This window comes from Hakea prostrata, chromosome 3, assembly GCF_041222555.1.
Source record: "Hakea prostrata isolate BN-2017 chromosome 3, UWA_Hpros_2, whole genome shotgun sequence".
NCBI classification, from domain to species: domain Eukaryota; kingdom Viridiplantae; phylum Streptophyta; class Magnoliopsida; order Proteales; family Proteaceae; genus Hakea; species Hakea prostrata.
This window is the reverse complement of record NC_142602.1, coordinates 5,169,266-5,194,336: the sequence shown is the minus strand read 5'-3', so window position 1 is coordinate 5,194,336 and position 25,071 is coordinate 5,169,266. Positions and strand designations below refer to the sequence as shown.

The window sequence follows — 25,071 nt, the reverse complement described above, 5'->3', positions numbered from 1 at the left end:
TGTTTTTATATAAATTAGAAGGGCGGGCCTAGCTCAATGGTGGAGTCTCTCCATTGTGCGCTGGAGGTTGCGGGTTCGAATCAGCCTCACGCAAAAGAAAAAAATAAAAACAGGGGTGGCTGCCTGAAGTCCCTCCCTATAGTTTTAACGGTATGCCCCTTTTTTATATGAATTTAGTGGAAATAGGAGATAGGGGTTATTAAACAACCATCATGGAATATCAAACCCTGGCCTCCCCACGGGGATGCATTAATCACTGTCAACTGAGCTAACCTTTAATGATAGAGGAACGTGGACTATTTTTGTGGAATGGGTGATCAATTTTATATACTGGGGATAAAAGTATTACATGATACAAGATAGGGCTTCGCCTCAATTTCAAGGATATTCAAGCTCTAATCTCTTATTTGAAGGTGTTAGGTTTTTTACCAATTAAGTCACTATTTGGGGTTGGAACTGAAGAACATTAGTTATTATCAACGAAATCAAACATATCTATAAGTGACAGGTGGTTTTTTTTGCGAGGCCCTTTTTGTTGTGAATGTGGCTAGAAAAAAATAAATATGCGAGACTTATATATAATAGAGTAGGGGAATAAAAAAATAATTGATTTTGTGGGAAAATTTTAAATATGGGTCTGATTTTGTTGTTTTTTACATTGTTTTTACAAAATTTTATCTATATAGCAGGATTTTGAAAAAGAATGGAATAGAAAAATTAGCATTCTACATTAGCGGACAAACTTCTTTGTTTGCGAATTTTGAGATTTCATAAAAGTTTTACTTTTTTTGAACTTTTAAAATTAAAATTTTTATTTCAGTCGTACATTGGAAATAAAATGTGCATTGCTGTGCACAGCATCTCCATCCATCCTGAAGCATAAAAGCTGCACTTTTGTGTTTTTTTCCATGTTATTCGTTCAACGAATTCAGTAACTGATGAGCTTGCTACGAGTGCTACACTGCTATGTTAGATGAAAACATGACATCAATGCCCATGTCCTCTCCACTGTTCTTCTTCCATGAGTTGAGTTTCTGAATATCTTCTTCCATGAGTTCAGTTTCTGAATAAATTCACTTATTACCGAAAGAAAAAGAAGAAGAAAAATAATAAATGTGAAGTCATTCTTTTGGGGAGCTCTACCAAGCCAACAACCAAGAAAATGGAAAATGAAATTCGTGTGAATCCTCCCTGATGCAGCTCGTGTGACAGCTTATAAGGCTTTATCACCGTATGGGGTGGGAGGTCAGAACGTGAAAAACCCAATAACCTATCGGAATCCTCTGGTTTCTGTTAGTACAAGCAGCCGAGATCCGGCGGATTTTCGTCGGATTTGAAGGTTCTGATCTCCAGTTTCCGGCTGACTGGTTGCACCGGTCATTGCAGCGTCGACCATCGCGTTCTCTTCTCACGGCGACGTAGGAGATTCTCCCTATTGTGCCAATGAGGTACTCATTTAATTCCTCCATAAGACTCTCGAAAGTATGGCAGTCCTCCTTGGAGTTTGAGATGAGAATGGCATCTCTCTTTAACTCAAGGAGGCCTCTCATACTTTTGGAAGTTCATGGTATAATCGAGATGTTAATTCTGAATGCGTATCCCTAATTTAAAGAATTCAGTGTCTCAAATTTGGTTTTTGAAATCAATTCGGAAACATCTCGGATCCACCAGCCATTTGCATACCAAATTTGGTTATTCTCTCAGAAAACAGTGTATTCGTCTTTGTCGTCTAAATTGATATCAATTCAGGTATTCATGTTCACCAATTTGAAAAGTGTTTTTCTGTTTATTACGAATCTTGGTTACTGTTGTCTTCTTATTAATTTGTTGCAAGATGATGTACTCTGGTATAGATATAGATATCTAAGAAATAAGCTTTTGATTTAGTAGTTGGGGCATGCCAATTTATTTCTGGAACTGAATAGAAGCATCTTAACTAACCTTCCTTGATTCATTAATGTCTCTTTTAATTTCTATTTTTGTTCTCAGCTTGTTCTATTCTATATTACTTCTTGTGGGTTCTCTGATTGGAGGAATAAATTGTGAGCTCATTTTTTATTTTTAGATTTTTTTGCATCTTTATCTTTATTGTCTCTATAAGTTTGTTCTGTAAAATTTGCTACTAACCTTCTTCTTCCTACTTTTCTGGGTATCCATTTGTATTTTACTGATGCAGAACATTGGCCTCTTCTGGGCTGGATGGTAGATCCCTAGCATCCCTACTCTTGATTGCTAGCATTTTAGGTTATGTTTGGAAATATTTGAACACCCTTAAGGACATTTCTTCCAAATAATTGTCTTAAAGTTGTGTCTTTAGATAGGTGAACAATCAGAAATTTGTACCAGAAACCCTTAACCAACTGGGCGTCAAGGATTCAGTTGTTCTGCATATCTTCTAAGATTTGGTTCAGTGTTGCTACTACTGTTATTTTCTTTTTTCTTCTGTCTTCATGCTGTGGAAACCTCACAAAACATTTTCCGTTCCCAGATATGAGATTGAGAAGCAAGGGACTGATTCAACTGGATTGGTCACTGCTATTATTGGAAGGTTTTTGTGTTTCTAGAGCTTCACCCTCTTCAGAGATCTAGAAACTCAGTAGAGATAAACTTACTGAAATCTAAGCAGTTTCCTTGTTTAGAAACCCTAGAAAATGTAAATGCAAAAAAAAAAAATCAATTTTCCAGACGTTCTATGCAGTTAATTCAATGGCATCCCAATCTATCTACCATCAGATGGACTAAAACTGAAGCGAGTGGAAAGCAAACTTTGTTCCTTTGAAGTTTAGCTGACCCCATTAATTTGGGATAAGGCTAAATTTTTGTGTTGTTCCTTGTATCTGAAGGCCCCACTGCATAACGCTTTCCACTGAAATTATTTTTGGTTGGATCTCTCTCTTCCCTCTCCCTATTCTGAGTTCTGTGTTGGACAGATTTACAGATCCAGTACCTTTTAATTACATTAGGCATAATTAAAGCTCATATACTACCCAAAATGTTGTGAATTCTGTGTTTTTATGGATTTTTTGGAGCCTGGTTTAGTTACGGAGCTGAGCTTTCTGCTGCTTCCCTGTTGAGATTTGAATCACCAACTACTGTAATGGAAATACCAAGGCCTCGGAATTTGAACCACTATTAGTTCTTGTTTTTTCTACCTGAAATGTCATGTATTAATCATGCTAGTAGAATGACCTGTTCTGGCCAGTTCTAGCATGTCACTCGCAACGTATAGGGCTGAGAAGCATTGTGATATATGGTATATAATTCGCAACACCTAAAACCTTTGGTCCTGGGACTTTTGTTCACAAATTGGTAAAAGAAGAATGAAGTTGCTGCAATTCCTGTAGATTAATCCATCTGTTTTGCCACAAAAATGAAGAATAGTCATGGGACATCTACAGTTTTACACCCCACCCCAAATTTTTTTTAAAAAATCAGTCTTTTCTAACTTGTGGGTAGTACATTTTCTCTACTATTGGTCTAGGCAAATAAATTATGAAGGTGTAGTCTGCACCATTTAGCTTCTCTTGCTTTGGCCATGGAAGGTGACTGTATTGACTATACATTTATTCTTCAGGTTGGTCTGGACAGTTTAGAGAACATGGAGTCTTTGAGGTACTATAAGTACTAGTCATTCGCGATTGAGAGTTCATTGCTTATTCGATCTATTCATTTCATTCAAATGTTTTTGCAGAAACGAGCACCAGATCTTCTGGATAAGCTCCTTCAAGCCTTTCTAATGGCCCCTTTCTTTGTTCTATTGGAGGTAAATTTGTCTAATCCTCTTGAAGCTTATACAGTTGTTTCCTTCCATTCATGGGCAAGATAGGTATATTATATTTCTTTTGGCTGTTACAGGCCCTTCAAATGTTCTGTGGTTACGAACCAGTATCCTGGTTTTCATGCAAACGTGGGAGCAAAGCTAGATGCTGAAATCAAAGAATGTAAATCCAAGAACCAGAAGAAAATCTCCCAGCTAGTAAATTGGAAATTTGCCGTCAATATAAGAACTGGCTGGTTGTTGAAGGACATTCATGGAGTCTATTCCATGATTTAACTGGAGCTCTGGGTTGTTGAAAAAGAATAGAACTTTTGGCAGTGAAAGCCCCTGACTGATACTGCTTTGCTGAGTGTAAAGTTCCTCTGTTTTACATTGCTGTTCTGAGTACTCAGCTCTGTAGATAAGGTTTATTTTTTGGTATCTATTTTCATTCTCAATTATTGAAAATAGATCTTTTGGATTATTTTAAAGCATGATAGATGGCATGCTATTTTCATTTGGCTTATATAATCTCCCTTGAAGGCTTGAAATAGTAGATTCAAGCATAAGCCCTAAAATTCAGTTAGTTTGGAGCTTTTCTCTACGATGGATTATGGGTGAGAATTTCATTCTTCTCATTTATGCATAGCTATTCTCATTCTCAATTGGCATTTTCCATTATTTTAAAACCCTTGGAATTTCCCCCATTTTTTTCACTCCCAAAGCCTAAAAACATTTCTTAACAAACAACCAGATTTTTCTGCAAATGCAAGTGCAAGAACCTATTGAAGTTCCGGTTTCCATTTTGAAGATTCAGATCCATGATCCTGAGGTCAAATTCCTTAGCTGCGACTCTACATCTAGTCATGGCAGTATCGATATATGATTCTCAGACACGAATCTCGCAGCATCAATTGCATTGAAGACCTCTGTGCCTTTAAGCAGATGATGGACTTCGTTTGGGCCTCGTTACAATTGAGATCTCCATCAACTGAACAGAGTCAATCAGGTCATAAAAGTAATCGCTGATGATCTTAGAAAGAAACCCATCTACCCAAAACAGAACCAACTTAATCCTCTAGTGTAATGGTTGATTGAACAGTATAACTATTGTAAACAGGCTTCAAATGAGAGTCGAGAGAAACAGATAGAGATATAAAGGGAGAAAAAGGTTATGGGTAAGGGTGTCAATAGCATATCGAAACCATTTATACCATGGGACCGAGCGACCTGTCAAAGCTTTTAAAGTACTACATCAAAACAAGAAGATGAGTTTCGCCAGAGTTTGGCTTGGGTATCAAAACCATACCGAATTGGTACCACACCAAATTAAAGAATATAAATGTAATTTTTCAATTAAAACACTTTACCTTTATCCTATCCCAAATTCCCTATTTCAGTTTTTCGTTTCGTCCTTCATTCCTCTTCTTAGATTTACTTGTTTTATCTATGTAATTATCAGGTTTATATATATTATTTGATTGCAATTTCATTAGGATCTTAATAAACTAATGATATTAAAAGTAGCTTGAGGTTTTCCTTGGTTTCGATATGTACCATCATTAGATTCCGTGTTTAAACCTTTTACTTTTGATCCGATTTAATACCGAACCGGTTTTGCATCTGGTATGGACCTCTAATAATCTTTTACAAGAACTATGTAATTCGGTATGATACAATTCTGATTTTCAATATTCAAAGTTGGTACTGTACCGATTAACACCTTTAGTTATAAAACACCTACGGAGTTAGTTTTATTTGATCGACGGGAGCAACACTTTTCATTGATGTTAAAGGAAGAAATAAGATTACGAAAAAAAAAAGTTAAAAGAAGAAATAAAACAAGAAGATGAGTTGCAAAATTTGCCTTGGTAAAGGCATCTGATTTCATACGTCTAGAAGCCAAATATGTGAAGGCGTCCATCATCTCATGTGGTCCGCAAGATACAAAAACATGAGTTTTTTTTGTTGTTCCATTTATGTTCTTTAGATTTTGTTCTTCAAAAGTGTTGTTGTTAGGTGCTTGGATCTGTGTTCTTTTGTCTTCCAGATTTACGATTTTTAACTTTCACTTTATCATTAAATCTGAGATTTTTCTTGCTTCAGATATGCGGATTCATTCTTACAAATATATATATATATATATATATATATATATATATATATATATATATGCGGATTCATTATTTTGTCTACCATGACTTTTGATCCTATTGTAGAAATTGGATTTGTATCTGATATGGCTTATGTCTCTAATTAATCTTTACAAGAAGATTACTCTGATTATTCATGCAGAAAAATAGATTGCTAAACAATGATGACAAAGCCATTCAGGCATTCATATTTTGAATGCAGAGGAGTTTTCGCAAATAGCTTTCCTAGAATAAATTATTATACTCAGTTTTTTTAAATAGGCAAATAGAGAATGAGAATAATACCAAAAACGAGCTTACATAATCAGGTCAATCATATTGCTGATGACTTAGAAAAATATTGTTGGGGTTAGGGGTGCAAGTTTAGCCCTGACAGTCCTTAAATCTGAATAGGATTGGGCTCAGGATTTTAGCCCTGAGGGCGGGTTAGGGCCCAGGGCGGGCCTGGGATTATTTTTTGGCCTACCGGGCCTATTCCGATCCATTTCTAATTTTTTGTCCTGACCCTGGCCCTGATTTTGGCCGTAATCCTGGCCTAATTTTTGTCATTGATGCTTTAACTCAATGAATTAGGAACATGGACAAGGATATGACCAATCAAAGCCAAGTATAGGATCAATCAGGGCGAGAGATAAGGCTAATAAGTATAAGGCTAATCAAGGCTAAGGCCAATCAAGGCCAAACACAGGGCCAATCAGGACCAAGAACAAGGTCAATCAAGGCGAGAATGAGCTTGGCTTGGCCCTGTAGGGTTTAGGGTCAAGAGCAATAATCATCACTCTTGAATTATGGGCAGAGCGAAAATAAGCTTAGATTAGAATATATAGGGTTGGATTTTGGATTGCAAAATCCGGCACAGTCCGACCGTGTTGCATTCCTAGAGAATTCCAACCCGCAAGAGTCTTGGAGGGTTGGAATTCTCTATTTTGGTAGAATATGGCTCAGAAGACTAAGAAGTTCATCGGAAAAACGTTGCTCTCCTGAGAACATCTATAAACTTCAGTAACTGCAAAGCGCATATAAGAGTAACCTATCATTGTCGGAAACCGTTCAAATGCATCAATCATAAGCAAATTCATGCATTGCAAGGTTTTCTCACAGAAGCATTTCCTCGAATAGGTGGAGACCTGTTACCAACTCCATTCGTCTCTTACGTAGCTGATAATAGAACAAGCAACCACATCTAGTTTGGCAAACCATGCTTTAATTTATACTTAAAAGCATTGTATTCCAATTCCCACATCAACATGTCCGGTTCCATGAATTTCTTGAACGTTTGCATTGTCCATGGAGACCTGATAGCAATCGCCCAGGTGAAGTTAAAGTCTCGAAGTGAAAAGATGTTGGAGTTGAAGCGGCTCAGTATCATGAAGCAATGGATTGCTTTAGATTTCATAAGTTGGATCGTCTTCCCCACATGCTCGATCCATGGTTGAGAAGGTAAGAGCTTATTCTCTTCATTATTTTCATTCTTTTATTTTCCTGATCATTACACGATCTTCGCTTTCGTTAGATTCCTTGAAATCAAAAGAAAGGGCCCCTTGTGTATGGACCCATTAAACGACCTAACGAGTTAAGTGTCAAGCTCTGTAAGGATGGCAAGACTCAAAGTAGTCGAAAACTTTGACTTTCGGTAGCTTTATTCACTGTTCAGTTGATCTATGAGGAGATATTTATACTACCCAAAATAAAAATGAGGAGAATATTTCAAGCCCTTCTAATAATATTCTGTGGGCTCGTCCCTTGTGGATGTGTAAGCTTTCATTTTACGTTTCGCTTTAATGCAATCAAACATCAAAACCTAATAAGCTAGATGAGAGATTCAGTCTATTGTTTTCTTCTCTGTCATTATCTTTTATTCAGTGAGTCTACATCATTCCTTTAGAATCTTGACTACTCTGAATTATGCAACTCAAAGCTACCTCCCCCTTTTCCCGTTGGTGGATTTCTCAGTCATGTCACAAGTGCAGTTAACTCGAAACAAAAATAGTGTATCTCTGACCTAAAATCATCAGGGGTGAACGGTGAACAACAGTGCTAGTCAAATCTAAAATTCATTCATTGTTTGTGAGGAAATTGAAAACCGCACAGAAAATAGCCATATGACCCCATAATATACAGTTCTGAGAAATTTCTAGCAAAGGTGAGCTTCAGTCCAGGCGCCATTGACAAAGTTGCCATCATCCTGTAATTCACGTGTTGCTTGGTATGATGGTATCCCATCAAATATCAAATCATAGCAAGGTTAAAGTGGAATTCTTTCAGTCTTATCTATTCAATCATATGATCTTTTTAAATAGAATCCTTACTATTTCTTGATAACCTGAACTGCAAGTCTCAATTTTGCCGCTCCTAGCTTCCTCCTTTTTCTTTTGGTAGGAATCCAGAGCTTTCAATCATCTAAAGTGCAATTAATTACTTAGGCCAAACATATTGTACTTTGATTTGTGAACTAAAACCACAGAATTTTCTTTATCTAACAAAAAGATGGTCAACACTACTAAACTTTGTCATTTGGTTAACTGTTTGTGTGAAAGTATTGACAACAGATCAGAAAGGGCAAACCCGGTGCTGAAGCAGAGTCTGGGGAACAATTTTGCTTTGCAGCCTTAGTCCTGCAATTTTTGCTGAGAGGCTATTCGATGAGAAAACAACAGTTCAGAAAACAAAAATAATAAGATAGTATGACCCATATTAGGTGCCGTTCTTCTGGTCTTCCAGAGAGTTGACATCCATTCGTAGCTGTCACCTTGACACCAAAGAAGAGTTTAAGAGCGTCTAGTGACAGTGAGCTTTAATCCATGTGCCATTGATAGAATTGTCATCATCCTGTACTTCACAGGATGCTTGGGTGCATGTTGAAAATCGAAGAATCTACACAGGATGGCAAGGGTCATCTTCATCTGGAGATATGCTGAGTCCTTCCCTAGGCATATCCTAGGTCCTGCCTGTGAATCACCAATTCATAATGAACATGAATAAACCCATTTTTCTGAATTTGAAATATCAGGCGAAACTGATTCTTTCCAGTTCTTAGATACCTGAAATGCGGTGAACTTGAATGGTGAGGCATTTTGGAATAACCCATCCTTTAACCATCTTTCAGGCTTGAAGGAAGCTGCATCAGGACCCCAATTGTACTCCATCCTACCCATTGAGTATGGAACATAAGTCACCATGCCTCCTGCTTTTAATTTAGTCCCATCAGGCAATACATCATCCTTTAAGATGCCTTTAGGGTCCTTCAGTGATGTGTATATTCATTGTTAGCAAATTAAGAGTCGAATATAATCCTCTCAAATTCTTATTTTGTGCCTTTGAGATATTTTTTACAAACCTGTGGGACAGCAGGGTACAAACGAAGTGTTTCTGTAACTGCTGCATGCAAGTAGGATAATCTTCCTAGAGAATCATAAGTCAACAGTCCTGAAAATTGTGCTAGTCTTTTGTTGAATGAGTTTAAGTCCTCCAGGTCATATGGTAGCAATGGGATGTCCTCTTCTGTTGACCGGTCTTCTTCGAATGCTTCGAGTTCTGAGTGGAGTTTATCAGCTACATGGGGATGGGTCATTATCATATAGATAAACCATGATAGGGTAGTAGCTGTTGTATCTCTTCCAGCAATCACAAAGTTCAGGACCACATCTCTTAGGCTTTTGTCACTTAATTTGTTTTCAGGGTTCTCACTCAGCTCAATGAATCTTGACAAAATATCATGCTTTATCTGAGAATTAAACAAGTCAGTTTAACAGTGTTTTATTTCAAGCAGCAGCAGAAATGTGGGGAATTCTATTTTTGAGAAATTATAAGCAAAAAGAAAGATAGGTGATCTGTCTGCGTAAAGATTGACAAAATAGCTCATGTACAAAAGTAGCAGTTGTTTGGGATGAGTGTCCACGTAACCAAAGATGCTGACCTGATCACTCTTACTGCTTGCTCTAGCTTCCTGTGTCTCTGCTTTCCTTTTATGAATCACACCATAGGTAAAATCGTCGATTATCTTAATGCTTTGATCAAGCAGAGCTTCCGATCCAATATTAAGAAATCTCTTTACTCTCCACAGAGGGTCAATGAAGCGGAGTGTGACAATGATGTTGGCAGTGTCAAAAGCCCAAGCAAAGCGATTTTCTGGGAGCTCAGTAGCCAAAGTACCAATTTCTACACCAAACCCCACCTTACATATGGAGTCCAAGGTCATTCTCATGAACAGTTCCTAATGACAGACATTTTAATATTTTTCATGTCAGTGATGTTAATAGCATCTGTCACCTCTAATATCTTTCTAGAAATTTAGGCTTGTGAAAACAACATATAACTAAATCAATGCTAGCTGCTTTATGAAAGATGGCACGCACAAACATTAGTAAGATTAATTTAGGTTTTGGCATGCAATGGACATATTCAACCCCATGCTTGAACAGTATTATGCTAGTATAATAACATAATAATATAGGCATGTGATTGACCTGCATGTCTACTTGTTGGTGATGAACTGATGCTTGACACAAAATACTTGAAAGCTTCATGGCATATTCTCTGAAGACAGTGGAGCTGAATTCCCGTAAGTTCCTGGATGCAAACTCCAAACTTGAAGTTTTCCTCTGCTTTCTCCATAATTCCCCATCTGAGTTGAAAATCCCATCCCCAAGCAACACTTCCATGTATGAGTGGTAAACATTACCCTTTTCCCAAAATAGAAAGTTTTAGCAGACAAATATTAAACCCTAAGATAAATATATATAAAAAAAAAAGGTTCTGACCTAAATATCTGACTTTACCTTAGGGTAATTTGCAAAGTTTGTCTTGAGTACATGCTCTACATTAGCAGGATCTGCAATGTAAGTGTAAGTTGTGAAGGGCATTGGAACCTTCACAATTTTCAGTTCATATAGGTACTCTACTAGCCAATCATGCATCCGATCATAGTTCATTAGTTGTTCGATTGCTGCACCAACTATAGGCCAGGTTTTTGGGCCTTTTGAGTTCCTCTGGTTCCATCTGTGGATGAATATCCATGACATAATGAAGCAAGCAAGCATCATCATTCCAATGCAGTAATCATTTAAGTGCGAAGAAACAAATGACATGGTTTTCCCCTCCATTCTGTAACAATTAAGGCAGGAAAAACTGCAGTCTAATGGTTTACAGAGATAGCTTGGAGAGATTTGTTGTATATATAGGGTGTTGGGGAATAATTAGTTAGAGATTTGGATGTGTGGTAAAACTAATTAGCTATCCTCAATCAACATTCTTGGTGTGCATTCTCATCTTTTTGGTGCTTCTGACCTAACTTCATGGAGATATGTATGTCTCACACAGACACATCGATATCTATCTCTTAGGAAAAGGAAGCATGAGCTGCCCTGTAAAGATTCCATTATAACCTTCTCACATGATAAACAATGAACCAACACTAATACACACTCTTTCCTATTCCGATAATTATATGGATGATACTGTTTTCCAGCCTCTCATTGGTGTAGTGTGCAAAATTCTAATGCTGTCCTTGTAGGTTATCCTCCCTCATTTCTCAAATAGCAGTGTAAGTATGTATCTGTACAACCTTTATGACTATGTGAAGGTTTTCCAGATTTTCACCGTAGATGCAGTGTGAATAGATAAGCCTAAAACAAGGTTTCCATAATTCAGCAAAAGAGAGTGGTTGCTTCAGCTGCTTTAGTTAGTATGGTTATTGTGTTGGAAGTATATTCAAAACTATTCTCTGTTCAACTATTTCCAACTCCCCAAAAAGAAACTTTATGAGACTCAGATTCTACAAGAATGAAACCAAATTCTCTCATAATAAAATATATGATTATGGAATAACTTGGCAAAGAAAATTATAGGCAAACTGGTGCACCTAACCACCTTATCTGAAAAGTGGAAAGATCTTCAGCCATTCAGACACTAAGAATAGAAGACTACAATAGCACCATAACACATTTGTTTGACAACCCAGAAAATCAAATTTAAGAATTGAATGGCTTAGATTATTGGGCTAGTCGATTATGCATTCCCTAATTAATCTCAAACAAAGTTTGGATGGTCCGGATCCTTTGTTTTCACAAATATGGACCAACCAGGATTTGCCAACTCAGTAAAGACCCCCCCCCCCCCCCTCCCTTCTTCTCTTCCCCTTGTTGGGTCTTTGCCCTTTTTGTGCCGTTCCCCCCCTTGTCCCCCCGTCCCCCCCCGCGCGCGCCCCGGGGCGAAACCAGGATATCGCCGAGAAATCGGCGATATCAGATATTCGCGGATATCGCGATATTTCAGATTTCGGAAAAAATATTTTTAAATTTTTTTGTGTATGCTTTTATACTATTTCTTGCACTTTTAGGCGTTTCTGATTGTATCACAATCTTACCAATTTTATCACAATGATTCAAGACTCAAAAGTTAATGTGTTAAATGTAATTCGGAAGAAAATCTCGAGAATAACTTATAAATAGAAAAACTTTTATAGTAAAATCATCAAGATTAATGGCAATCTTACCAACTATATTCTAGTGATCTAGTCCTCAAAAGTCAACATGCCAAATGTGGTTAGGGAAGAATATATACATGAAATAATTTATGGAAACAATTTAATTATGAAGATATTTTGTAATAGAATCGTCGGTTAATCTTTTCAACTATGTCCGAATGATTTAGGCCTTAGGGTAATACATTAAATGTGGCTAGGCGGAGATTTAAATGGAAATATATATTAAGAAATAATTTAAATTATCAAAGTCAACATGCCAAATGTGATTAGGGAAGAGTGTATACATGAAATAATTTATGGAAACAATTTAAATTAGTAATGAATCTTATAAAATAATCTTCAGAGTGATTTGATAATCGTTCCAATTATGTCCTAATGATGTAGGCTTTATAAGGTAACATATTAAATGTGACTAGGTAAGAGAATTTAAATGGAATAATTTTTAGGAAATAATTCAAATTTACCACATATTTGCATCAGATTAGGATAGGCATCAAATTTACCAAAATTATTGCATAAAAATACTCAAAAAAAATTAGGGCGAAATTTCTATAGGGGGCGAAATATCGCCGAGATATCGGCGATATTTTTCGTTGTCTTGGGTAGCGAACCGGGCGAAATATCCGAAATGTCGTTCCCTGGTTGTAACCCCCAACTAACTTGAGAAATATACTATTGGAGAAAAAAGGAATTAAAAATAAAAATGCAAAGAGTTATCAATGGTGTGACACTGACACCTAAAGAATAATAATTACATATTAAATTATGATTTAGTGAGAATAGACACTTCATCTTCCCTTGAGAAAACAGACTTATTCTCTCTTCTACTACTTCTTACCTACATTAATCCTCAGGTTTGAATTATATGTTCCCTTCAACAGCTACCATTTTTTGAATTATCTTGCATCATCCATTAAATCAGGGTGAGTTTACATTAACAAGAGATTTTTATCTAGCATTAAAATATTATTTTGATCTGCTGAAGTTAGGCCTTGAGATATATGTTTAATATATTGTTTAACAGCTTGTGGAAGTTTCTCTGAAATCATAAAACGAATATTCCCGAAACCCCAAGAGTGAAACAGCTCAAAGCCCACATTAGTTCTTGTTAAGACATGTTGACTTGTTCTGTTTTGATGCTAACTTGTAAATTAGGGTTGCCTAATTTTCTCAATTAGTTACTTTTGAGCCAGTAGCGTATTGACACGTGGATTTTAATTGCCGCCATCCTGCTGTCGGTATGAAGGAAACAAGTGCCCCGTTTGCCAGCTATCAGTCGTGTTGGGTTAATAGTCAACCCTTGAGTTTAGTTTAAGGCTTCAAAAGCATTTTTTAAAAATAATTCTGAGCTAAGCTAATCGTATGCACACGCGTGGACGAGGTTCGGTTACTTCCCCAGCCGAACTCCGAAGCTGCCGGCAGTGTCAATTACACTTTCTTAAATGAGGATGACGTGGCAAATGCGAAGGTAGACAATTGGGTCGAATCTCGACCGTCCGATATTAATTAATTGCGGAGACGATTAGAATTCCTCCATACGCGCATGAGATGCCACGCGGCTTCTCATAATTTGACTGTTTCTACAAAGAGAAAGAGTTAGCTTTTGGTCATTATGAGGTGCTTTTAATCAATTAAGTAAAAAGGAGGGCCCCCTTCCGTTATCGCTTAATATTTAAGATGAAAAAAAAAAGAGTCAAAATTACCTATATCTCCCTACCCTATATATGGACCTAATGACAGCAGCTCACAATTCCCATTTTCCAATTTTATCATTTTTACTGTGAGTCCTTCTTCCCCTACTGGTTAATGTGACAAAAAAATAATATGAGAGTTGAGGGTGTTGCTGTCATTCAAGAATCTTGAGGGGTTTGGAGTCATTATCAACTTTCCCAAATTAATAGAAAACATCCTTTCTAAGGAAAACTGATATGGGGAATTCTTTTTATTTATTTAATTCATTCCTAGTGAAATCAGGTAGAAGGGCTATTATTGCTCTTGTTTTTTCTCTTTCTCTTAATGGTAACAAGCATGAGATGTGTATAGCTCATCAGTAAAAGTAACTACACTTGAAAGGTTTGAAGCATTTGCAACTAGAGATGGCTTTAATTCAATGTTTCACACTTTAAAGGTCTTCTTAGTTACAAAACTGACTCACTTATCAGATTTGCTCACTTGATGAGCCTCAAACCCTTCGTCGGCCAGATTTCTCGGATGGCCTCGAAATCCTAGACTCATACATGTGCTTCTCTTAAATTTGTGGCTATAATGAAAATTAATGTGGATTTGAATTGATAGATGTTTGGCCCTTTTAGGCTGGACTTTACTACTGATTAGTTGTTTTCTCAATGAACCCACCAATGATATATGCAGTAAACCTTGGGGGCATGATTTGTTCAGTTGTTTAAGTGTAAATAAGGAATACAAGGTATACTGTAAACATTTAATTTAACTTGGCCACTTTGTTGGTACATGTCATATCAATCCAAGTTCAGATAACCTAACTCTCAGATACCCATTATATTTGGTTACCAAAAAAAAAGAAGATATCCATTATCTTTTATTCTTTTAAATTTTCTAAAAAATAATACAAAAGAACAGTGAGAAGAAAGGGTTATTTTACTTCTTTCTTTTTTAATAATACACAATGGAAACTCAGATGAGGTCATATTGGTCATTTGACAAATTTAAGTGAAGTCTCAACTTTTAACTATTTTTATTGGGGAAAAAAATTGTGTTGCCTTTTGTACTTTTCTTTCCATTTAGCTATTGTGGTTAAGATAAGGAGGTTTGTTGATTTCATGGTTTGGGCAGAGAGAGGAAGAATAGGATAAGCTTCTTCTTTCACATGGAATTATAATATTATTAGATTTGATTGATGACTTTGGCTGGATTGTTAACAACTAAACCAAGCGACTTAAACAATTAATTAATCTTTTCTTTGCCTGATAATTGTGGCTAAGAGAATTAATTATTTATTGAAATTTTCGTTTATAATATTGTTTTTTTTTTTTTTTTTTCCTCTTAACATTCTAAGAGCAGGGGTGTTTAGTTGAATTGCTCTTGTTCTTGGTCAAATTAAAGAGTAGAAACAGAATTGTAACAGAGAAGCAAAAAAGGGTGCCAAAACTACCAAGCAGGTTGCCTTACGGCCCACGTTTCTTCACCTCCAGAAACGAGTATTTAGAGGTTCTGTTCCTCACAACTCTTCTTTTTTTTTAATAGATAGCATCTCCTCAAGCTCTCAGGTTAGGAAATTTTTAGTTCTTAGTTCTTGCCCTTCTTCTCTCTTTCCAACCTTTGCCCATTTCCTTGATTCTTTTGATTCCACTTCAGCTACATATATCTCTGTTTTGTCTGTAAATTTCTCTGCTGTGTTTCCTCCATTTGGCTTTTACTCTGAACATAGAAAAACCAGAGCACTTTGTTTAGAACCCTTTTGAAAGTTTTAAATTCTTTAGAGACTGTTTCAGGTAATTAACACCCTCCCTGAACTCTTCTGCTCTTGTTGAATCCCAAAATTGTAGCCTCGCAACTCGTTTTGAATTGTATACTGTTTTCTTTGTGTTTAGGCTCCTGAAAGCCAAATCTTTGAAGGAGAACAGAGCCCCTCTTTCAGAATGGAGAACATGTACGGGTTCAGCAAGAAGGAAGAACAGATGGATTTGCCTCCTGGGTTCCGATTCCATCCTACTGATGAAGAGCTTATAAGTCACTATTTGTCGAAGAAGGTTATGGAAGTTAACTTCACTGCCAGAGCAATTGGAGAGGCGGATTTGAACAAGTGTGAACCTTGGGAATTGCCAAGTAAGTTTAGGCTTTTTTTTTTTTTTTTTTTTCCTCTGTTAAGAGCTATGGTTTTTGGTGTTCATAAATCGTGTTCTGACTCTCGAAATTTGTGTTTTCTTGAATGAAGGAAAAGCGAAAATGGGAGAGAAAGAATGGTACTTCTTCTGTGTTAGGGACAGAAAATACCCAACTGGTTTGAGGACAAACAGGGCTACTGAAGCTGGTTACTGGAAAGCAACTGGTAAAGACAAGGAAATCTACAGAGACAAAATACTGGTTGGCATGAAGAAGACTCTGGTGTTCTATAAAGGAAGAGCTCCAAAAGGAGAAAAGAGTAACTGGGTAATGCACGAGTATAGATTGGAAGGAAAATACTCTGTCAGCAATCTCCCCAAAACAGCCAAGGTTAGAGCTTAAACAATTCTGTATGTTCTGCCTATTTATCTTCTATTGATGTATTGTTCCTGATTCATTTTTCCCTTCTTTTCTTGAACAGAACGAGTGGGTGATCTGCAGGATATTTCAAAAGAGTTCAGGTGGGAAGAAAACACTTGTTTCAGGGCTGGTCAGAATGAGCTCCTTTGGAGATGAGTTTGCTCGGTCTCTTTTACCTCCGTTGATGGATTCTCCTTCCTACAGCAGCAAGATTAATACCGGCGGAGCAGAGCCATCTCACGTGACCTGCTTCTCCAATCCAATGGAGAACCAGAAAAACGAGGAAGAAGCTTCTGATTACTTCAATTATCCTCTTTTCGCTGCTTCTGCCAATCCTTCCGATGTGTCCTCTTCTCCATTGCTTATGTCAAAATTCTCTCTTCCCAACTCATTTTACTCTACGCAAGGTGGTCCAAGTATTAACAATTTGCAGTACCAGGGCTCCTTTTCGATGCAAGATCAAGCCATCTTGAGGGCTTTGATTGGGAACCATGAACACCATATGAAACAGAGCTACAAAGCCGAAAGAGAGATGGTTAGTATCTCACAAGAAACCGGGCTGACCTCTGATGTAAACAATGAAATCTCTTCAGTTGTCTCTAATCATGAAATGGGAAGGAGCCCTTTTGAAGATCAAGAAGACCCATCAACTTCAGTTGGCCCAGTAGACCTTGATTGTCTTTGGAATTATTGAAAACAGACATACTAGAAGCAGATGAAAAAGAATAGATAGATAGCAGCAGCAGCAGGGGAAGAAGAATTCCAGTCACTATTGTTTGTCTTGTCTAAAATTGATATTGATATTGATATTGATATTGATATTGTTTGTACATATTTCTGGATCTAGAATACAGTGGGCAATGTGAAGGCTATGTCAATGTAATATATGATACCAAACAGATTTTAAATTTCTTTTCCCTTTGATTTCTCTAGTTTCCATGTTTCCATGATATGTAAATCTCAGTCCCTTGTATATAACTAATTATGACAGTTAAGCTTAGTTCCAGTACTTCCTTGAGTAATATTGTCAATGAATCAAGTTTTTTTTTTTTTTTTTTTTTGCATTTGGTTTCTGGAAATTTTGTTATAGTTTGGTGGGTCTGAATCTCTGGAATCTCAAGCCACCATCAGAGCTGCTGTTCTAAAGTAAATATCAAATCAGCTACAGTATAAAGATTGTACATTTGAGTCTCTTTGGATTCCCTCTTTCTCCATCTTTCAACATATCATGTAAACATACAAGTTTGATGTTTACACAACCCTGTACAAAACGTGTTTGTATTTGGTATATATGAGGGTATGAAACTTTAAAGATTTTATATGTTCGGCCACCTACTAAAAACTATGTGATAGCTCAACTTCCAGTGATAAAAAAAATCCTGATTAAAAATAAGAATATAATCTCTAATGACACTTGCCTTCACCCCCTGTGATTCTTTTAGGTTCTTCAAAATAAAATTTAAGTTCATTCAAAATGTTAGTACATTAGCATTAGGCCTTCCACCTAGAAAATTGAGAACCACAAGATGTGTGAATAGGTGACAAAATAGGTCACAAATTTAGTAGATCTGATATCTCCAAAATTCCAACATTTCTGCGTTTAAAGAGACAAACTATGCATGGTCCAATTCAAAACCTTAGGCATTAAGTGAAGAAGACACTTGAATTATTACAACCCTTTTTATCTAGAACCCCAAGAAGAATTTTGAAGAACACACTTGAAATCTTGAATTTGCTTTTGAGACTCTTTTAATCTTGAAACCCAAGAAGGTTCTTGAATAGAAAAATTCAAATTTCAAATTGAATTGATTAATCCATGAAATTTCATGTGGAGTTCCATTCAAACCTTTGAACATTAGATACAATAGGTGTGAAACCAATTGATATGAGATTGTCTCTATAACTCCAACATCTCAATCTCAGAGGGTGAAATTTAAAACTAATATAATAATTTCCGAACTTAATTGTTGTAAAACTTATAAATCTAAAAATTCCAACATCAAGATGCTAGTTTTGATAAATTGCTAACTGGTACAAGTAATATCAGAACAGCTTCATCTATAGCCTTCCAATAATAGTAAAATAAGAATCATTAAGGAAAACCAACGATGTCATAATCTAAGCTTTCTCTTAATGTGCAAGACTCATCAAACTTTCTTATTATTTAATCAAGCTTTAACTCCTAATCACCTAACAGAAAAAGAATATTCTGGTATATAGTACTTCTATAAGAGAACGTTTTATTATTTTAAGTTCTTATGACGTTATTCTTTTGGCTCTCCGCATTCCAGACAAGCTTAAAAAATTCATTCAATTTAACTTTACACGAAATTATTCTTTCCCCTTACGGAATTGTGGGTTTTATAATATCTTCCTCTTCTAGTTATCTTTTGAGTTCGTTCTCTTTATTTCAACGAGATATTATGTACAAATGTTCAAAACATAACAACATATAATATTCTAATCCAAGGGTTAAGATATTAATTACACATTGCTAAATCCTATAACTCATTACACGAACATCTTTAAAAAAAAAGATTCAAACTCAATATTTATCTTTCTTTTTCCACGGAAAGATTACATGATATGTTTATGATCCGTTTATTTGTCGAATATTCACAGTAAAGATTGCTATATAAGCACGTGTCAAAATTGTATGAAAACATTTTTTTTTTTTGGGTGGAGTATGGAATATTTTCTTTACTCTAAGTCTTAAAGGGCTAAAAGCATTCAAAAATTAAAATCCAGATCTCCCTTTGACTAGGCAGCTGTCTTTCCCCAGTAAAATATGTTGTTTTAGGTTAGTGTAATGGTCTAAAATCTCCCAACATTAGTGAAATGACCCATTAAATAATTGAGATTAAATATCTGTTTTCAACCTAATCCTACTTTCCTAATGGATTAATACCAAAGTGTTGCATCTAGGTGATATCTTCACCTCTAGCCACTTTATTAGTTGTATCAAACTAAATCCAAATTCCAAAAAAGTATGATATAATAAATTTGATTAGAACGGACACCCAAAAAAGTACAACTAGAAATAGGAGTAAGTTGAAATAACATAGAGATTTAACATAATTTACAGCTGAACATAATGTGTTATGTTCATGGGCGAATAAGAACTTCCTTGTATAAGACGAAGATTACAATAAAGAGCTTTTTAACCCATCACAAAAATGGCGTTACATAAACTCTCATCGATGAAAATCTCTACATCTCACATGCAACGAACCCATAAGAGGATATAAGGTAGATATGCTATTAAGTCGGGCAAACAGGTCAACATGTTAGGTTGGGTCGTAACATATCACTTCCTTTGCCCCCAATCAAAAAACGAGATCAATGATGGGTCATTTGCTTCTATAATATATTTCAAAAAACGATCATTCGAATCACCCATCAAAATATATCTTTACAGATTAAAATCAGATATAAGAATTCATGTCACAATAACAATTTGATTCCAAATCAATTACCACACTCCAATTTAGTCTTTGATGCCCTTAATTCATGCAAAACACATAATTAAATACCATTATACTATGGTGATCTCTTTCTTTTTTGGGTAAATATTAGTGATCTCAGAGTTTGGTCAATGGTGGGTTATCCAATGGAATAAAATAATGGGAGAAGAAATCAGAATTTTAACATTACTTGAATATAGGCTGCTACCTGCTCTAAATTTTAGATCAGATTGAATATATAAAATCCTGTGAACCCCATATAGTGTATGGTTTAAAGATACTTTATTTATAGAAACACATACGTCACAGACCATAAACCCCATTATTAACAATAATTAGCCAATTAAGCAAATGTATCTAACACTAAATGCTTCTCCCTACATAAATTTTCTTTTCAAAAGCATAATCTTTTCATTAATTAAAGAAAAGGAAATTCAAATTCATAGGGAACTAGCTGATTACCACATCTCCATTAAGGAGTATTATACCTTGTTCTTATTCCATCTTAATAATTAAGCTAAACAAGCATCTTTCTTTTTCTAATTTATTAAAGACAAGGTGGCCCAACCAAGCTTATCATTCCTTTATTTTTATTTTTGTCTTCTTTAATCTCTCAATTAATTAAGCTTCTTGATGAAATCATATATATGGAAGGTGGCGGACTTGTTACTCATTATATGTAACATTTAAACTTACTGAAATTGGATTTTAATTTCCATGTATGTTATTATTAGGTGACATAAAGATTGATGACATCTAGCAGAAAAAATCTTACTATTTTGGTTGAATATGACAAAGACATGAGAAGGGCCAATTCATTTTATTCTTCTAGCTTCTTCTTGTTGATAAATATCAGGAAATTAAAACCAGGAAATTAAGGAGAAACCATGGTCACTGAAAGGTGGTGTGGTTGCATAGGTTTGTTATAGCTTGGAATTAAGGGAAGGACAAATGTCATCTCTGAACAAGTCCTTCCCAAACATGGATAATTTGACCATGGCTGTTTCAGGGAGAAACCAAAATCATTTAGTAGTTGATTTCTTCCTTTCTGGGTAGCTACCTCCTCTTCTGAGTTTGTTGGGTTATGGTTTTTTCTGATTCTGGGAAAGAATAAGAGATGAGAACAGTTGAAATGGGTACAACAAATATATTTAATTGATATGAGACTAGATTAGTTTCCAATGCACCATCATCATCATCATCTACTTACTGTGATGGTGATAATACAATTAAGACTTTGACTGTGCCAAAGTATGGATTTAACTTTTACAAAATGTAAGTAAAATTTTCTATTTATGATTCTATATGCGAAATCAAAACAAACAAAAGTAAAGAATACGAGGATGATGGAGTCAGATATCAACAATTAACCTACCTCTCCGAGGCTCAGATACAAACCCAGGTGCACAATACAAAGGTGCACAATGCAAACTATGAATCTCACACCAAAGACTCTAGAAAAATGACACCATAACCTCAATGTCACAAGCCAATCAACGAATCACATCACTATGAAGAGTGGAAGAAGACAAAGAAAAACACATATACCCAGTTCAAAATGAGTACTACAAAGAGATGATGGGCGTTCAGAAGTAGTAGCCCACATCACATTAATGAGAGAAAGTGAGAAACCATGAACTCCATCCATATGATATGACTGAAATGAGTGACTTGACAAGCCAAGTGAACACAGAAGAACATGGTCCAATCAATTTCAGTGACTTGAACATCACATTAAAACTAACGTACGGTGTACGAACTACAAGTCAGAGATAAGGTTTCTGTCTGTGTGTGCTTCGAATCCAATTATACACCAAAAATTTAATAGCCGTATGTTTTGGTTCCTCAATTTGCTTCATTTCTGGCTTCAATCTCAGAATATGCTCAACTCAACTCAACTCAACTGCTTCTTTTCTTAACATCTTCTTCATCTTAATTTCTACTCATCAACTTATTATTAATCCATGGGCCGGGCCTGCCCACAATTTATCACACTTTAACTGGAAATTCTTGGACTCACTCAATTGTATTGTGGGCCCCACAGGCCCATCCAAAACCCACATACTATTATTTCATGCAGTTTGTGGGCTATATATAGATAGAGATTCCAACCCCAACTGTTGGACAACAACATTGTTTGTAGGTATTTCTTTAACAATGGTGGTATGGTGGACATACAATGGGTGTGAATCAGCAGATGTATATGGTTGAATTAATATTTGAAGTTTGACATATGGCCAATCTAGAAGACTTCGAAATATATATCAACTTGCATACTTGACAGAGCATATACTTTTCGTGAGATTATAAAATAATTAGTGTATCTCTCTTGCACAAACTATTTATTGAGAATCAAAAATCCTCACCACACAAAATAAAACATCAAGAATACTAGTTCAACTAATATCCCGTGTGTGAAAAGTAAAAGCAACTAGGCAATTCCAAGTAGAACACATCTAAGAACACACTAACATGATTAATGAAAAGATCCCCGAAGAGTACCAAAAGAAAAAGAAAAAAATAATTGACAAGTCAAAAAGATGTAAACCTAACAATCAAGATTATGGTTTTCTCTTCAAGCTTGCTAAAAAGAAATCATGTTTAAATTTTCCAATGGTAATGGGTGACTTTTATCATACACCCACACCGGTTTTAAAATAGAATTATATCCTCAACTTTTTGTTTGGATTATTTTGATTATTAAAAAGTTGATTCATTTATACAAATTCTTTATTTGAAACAATTTTTAAAACAAGCATCCATTTATATAAGGTTTTATATTTTACAGAAATTCACATCAGCTTATAGGTTTTTTTTTCTTCTTTTTTTTTTTTTTTTTCTGGGTAGCAAATATAAGTTCACTTTCAAGGGAGGAAGAAAAAACGCCACAGTTTTAACTAAATTCACCCTCCGGGCGAGGATTATCATTTATCATCGCCCAGAATTCATATCATCCATGGGTTGTTTTGTTGGTCGCATACGCCACTTGAAATCTATTCAGGTCTTCCAAATTTTTATTCCCAAATTAATTGTCAATTGGAATATTGATTTTTATGAATTGAAACATGCCCACCAAAATTTCTAAGAAACTATTAATAATCAATCCCCTATTCCAATTATTGACTTTTCTTATGACTAATGAAATCTTCAAAAACTGGGTTCACATTGAGAGGCTGCTGGTTGGTGACGAATGAATTCTGGTATGTCATCATATCATAGGACGGTTGAAATTTATAGTCGGAAATGTTATTAATGCCACCATTGTTTCCGGTGAGTTGGAACTCGCCGAATGAACCCAGAAGTTGGTTCTCACTTAACAGCTGAGGGAGAGAAAGATGGTCCACACCCATTAACTGACTAAGCGAAAACGTCCTTGGAAGCACTGCTGCTGCTGCTTGTTGTTGATGATCTCCATTCGCATCTGATGAGCTGGTCTGTAGCTGTTGTGTCATTGAAGATTTGTTCATCTTCTTCTCTCTGCTCCTCCTCAACTGGTGATCTGCTCGAATTTCTCTTCTTGTAGATTCTACAGAGAACCCAGTCATCCAACTGTGCACGTAAGCAGATAAAGGTTCAATTCAGGATCAACAAATTAATCTAGTTGAGGCAAACCAACAAACACAAAATGAGCAATATTAACTACTCACGTACCCTCATGGACCCAACAAGCTTGTTAGCAGGTCTTCTGTTTGAATCACCCAATCGATACTCGTGCATGATCCAATCAGTCTTCACACCTTTAGGTGGGCGACCTATGTAGAAAACCAGAGCTTTCTTCACACCAACATTCTGAGATCCACTATGAATGGCCTTGTCGGTTCCTGTAGCTTTCCAATAACCAGAACCTGTAGCTCTATTGGGTCGAATCCCATTTGGGTACTTACGGTCTCTTGGACTAAAGAAATACCATTCTTTCTCCCCAAAATCTGCCTTCTCTGCAACACATAAAACAGTAATTAAACAGAGAAATTAGAATAAATAGCTCTGCATGCATATAGCTCGTATTAAAAGATAGAGATCATAAACCCAGAAACCAACTAACCAGGTAACTCCCATGGATCAAATTTATAAATCTCGATTTCTGGTATAATGTTTGACACAGGACATGGCTTTGACAATGTTTGGTTCCTGAGGTAGTACGTGATGAGTTCTTCATCAGTTGGATGAAACCTAAACCCAGGTGGAAGATCTGATTTGGTCTTCCCTACTCTATCCATTTGGCATTAAAAATGGAAAACAATCAGGAATCAAATGCTAGAAGAGCTTTGCTTAGAATTAGCTAGGGAAGAGAAACAGAGGGGTTTGAAATGTTGGAAAGGAGAGGAGAAGCCGTTTTATCTTTGTGGCTTTTTGTCGTTTAGTTTCTGGGTTAAACGTATTTCTACACGTTTCATGAAAGGATTGAATGGTTCTAAGGTTTGAAAATCGTTTTGGTTTAAGTCTAAGAGAGCTTTCGAGGTTGCTTTCGTTCCATCTTTGGCAAAGGTGATACGTGTTCTTGGCTCAAGGCAAGACAAAGGATAAGAACAACGAAAATGGAGAACAAATGGACCGGGTTCATCTGGTTCTTATCGTGACACCTCATACTCTGGGTCCTCATTGGTCCACATCAGCTCTTTCTTTGATTTGGACAGCTTTTTCAATATTATCTTAGGCTCGTGGGCTTGGGCTTGGACTTGAGGATTGTGACTAGGTTGACACGTGGCCAACACGGAAACATGCCAAAGATGATTGGCGATGAGGTTGAAACACATAACCGAATATCCGAGAGCATATAAAAAAACATTCCCGTTTTGGGTTGTTGCTTTTTAATGTTTTTTCTTGTTTCGCTAGACTATTCCCGCTTCAGGGTGAACCGTGTTCTCTAACCAATAGGTGGGAAAGAAAACCGGGTAAAGAACAGTCAGTTTCTTTGTGTTGAAGACTCTTTGGTCTCGATACGCGGCTATTACTCGGTTCAATTTATCAATTAGAAAAAAAGACTAACATGCA

General features: G+C 36.1%; 3 protein-coding genes across 6 annotated transcripts; 1 reads left to right on the top strand and 2 right to left on the bottom strand.

Annotated features, from left to right (window-relative positions):
- Positions 1 to 8,646: 8,646 nt before the first annotated feature.
- On the bottom strand, positions 8,647 to 11,018 carry CYP704B1 (cytochrome P450, family 704, subfamily B, polypeptide 1). Its single transcript, XM_089146890.1, has 6 exons — positions 10,689 to 11,018; positions 10,377 to 10,592; positions 9,827 to 10,123; positions 9,248 to 9,634; positions 8,952 to 9,152; positions 8,647 to 8,858 (listed from the first exon to the last, which is right to left on the bottom strand). The coding sequence occupies exons 1-6, from the start codon at positions 11,010 to 11,012 to the stop codon at positions 8,679 to 8,681; spliced, it is 1,605 nt and encodes a 534-aa protein (XP_089003016.1). The 5' UTR covers positions 11,013 to 11,018; the 3' UTR covers positions 8,647 to 8,678.
- Positions 11,019 to 15,460: 4,442 nt separating this feature from the next.
- On the top strand, positions 15,461 to 17,382 carry LOC149020257 (NAC domain-containing protein 100-like). 4 transcript variants are annotated; one of them, XM_089146889.1, is made up of 4 exons: positions 15,461 to 15,580; positions 15,989 to 16,198; positions 16,308 to 16,585; positions 16,677 to 17,382. In XM_089146889.1, exons 2-4 carry the CDS (start codon positions 16,012 to 16,014, stop codon positions 17,307 to 17,309), a joined length of 1,098 nt encoding a protein of 365 aa, XP_089003015.1. In that variant the 5' UTR covers positions 15,461 to 15,580; positions 15,989 to 16,011; the 3' UTR covers positions 17,310 to 17,382. The 4 variants fall into 4 exon arrangements, with proteins under 4 accessions (XP_089003015.1, XP_089003013.1, XP_089003014.1 ...); XM_089146887.1 differs by having other exon boundaries at positions 15,964 to 16,198; XM_089146888.1 differs by lacking the exon at positions 15,461 to 15,580 and adding an exon at positions 15,591 to 15,864.
- Positions 17,383 to 22,180: 4,798 nt separating this feature from the next.
- Positions 22,181 to 24,455, bottom strand: LOC149020256 (NAC transcription factor 29-like). The gene is given in 4 exon segments (XM_089148365.1): positions 22,181 to 23,522; positions 23,524 to 23,628; positions 23,731 to 24,014; positions 24,122 to 24,455. Coding segments are annotated over 4 exon segments (891 nt in total). The 5' UTR covers positions 24,297 to 24,455; the 3' UTR covers positions 22,181 to 23,195.
- Between the last annotated feature and the right edge of the window lie 616 nt (positions 24,456 to 25,071).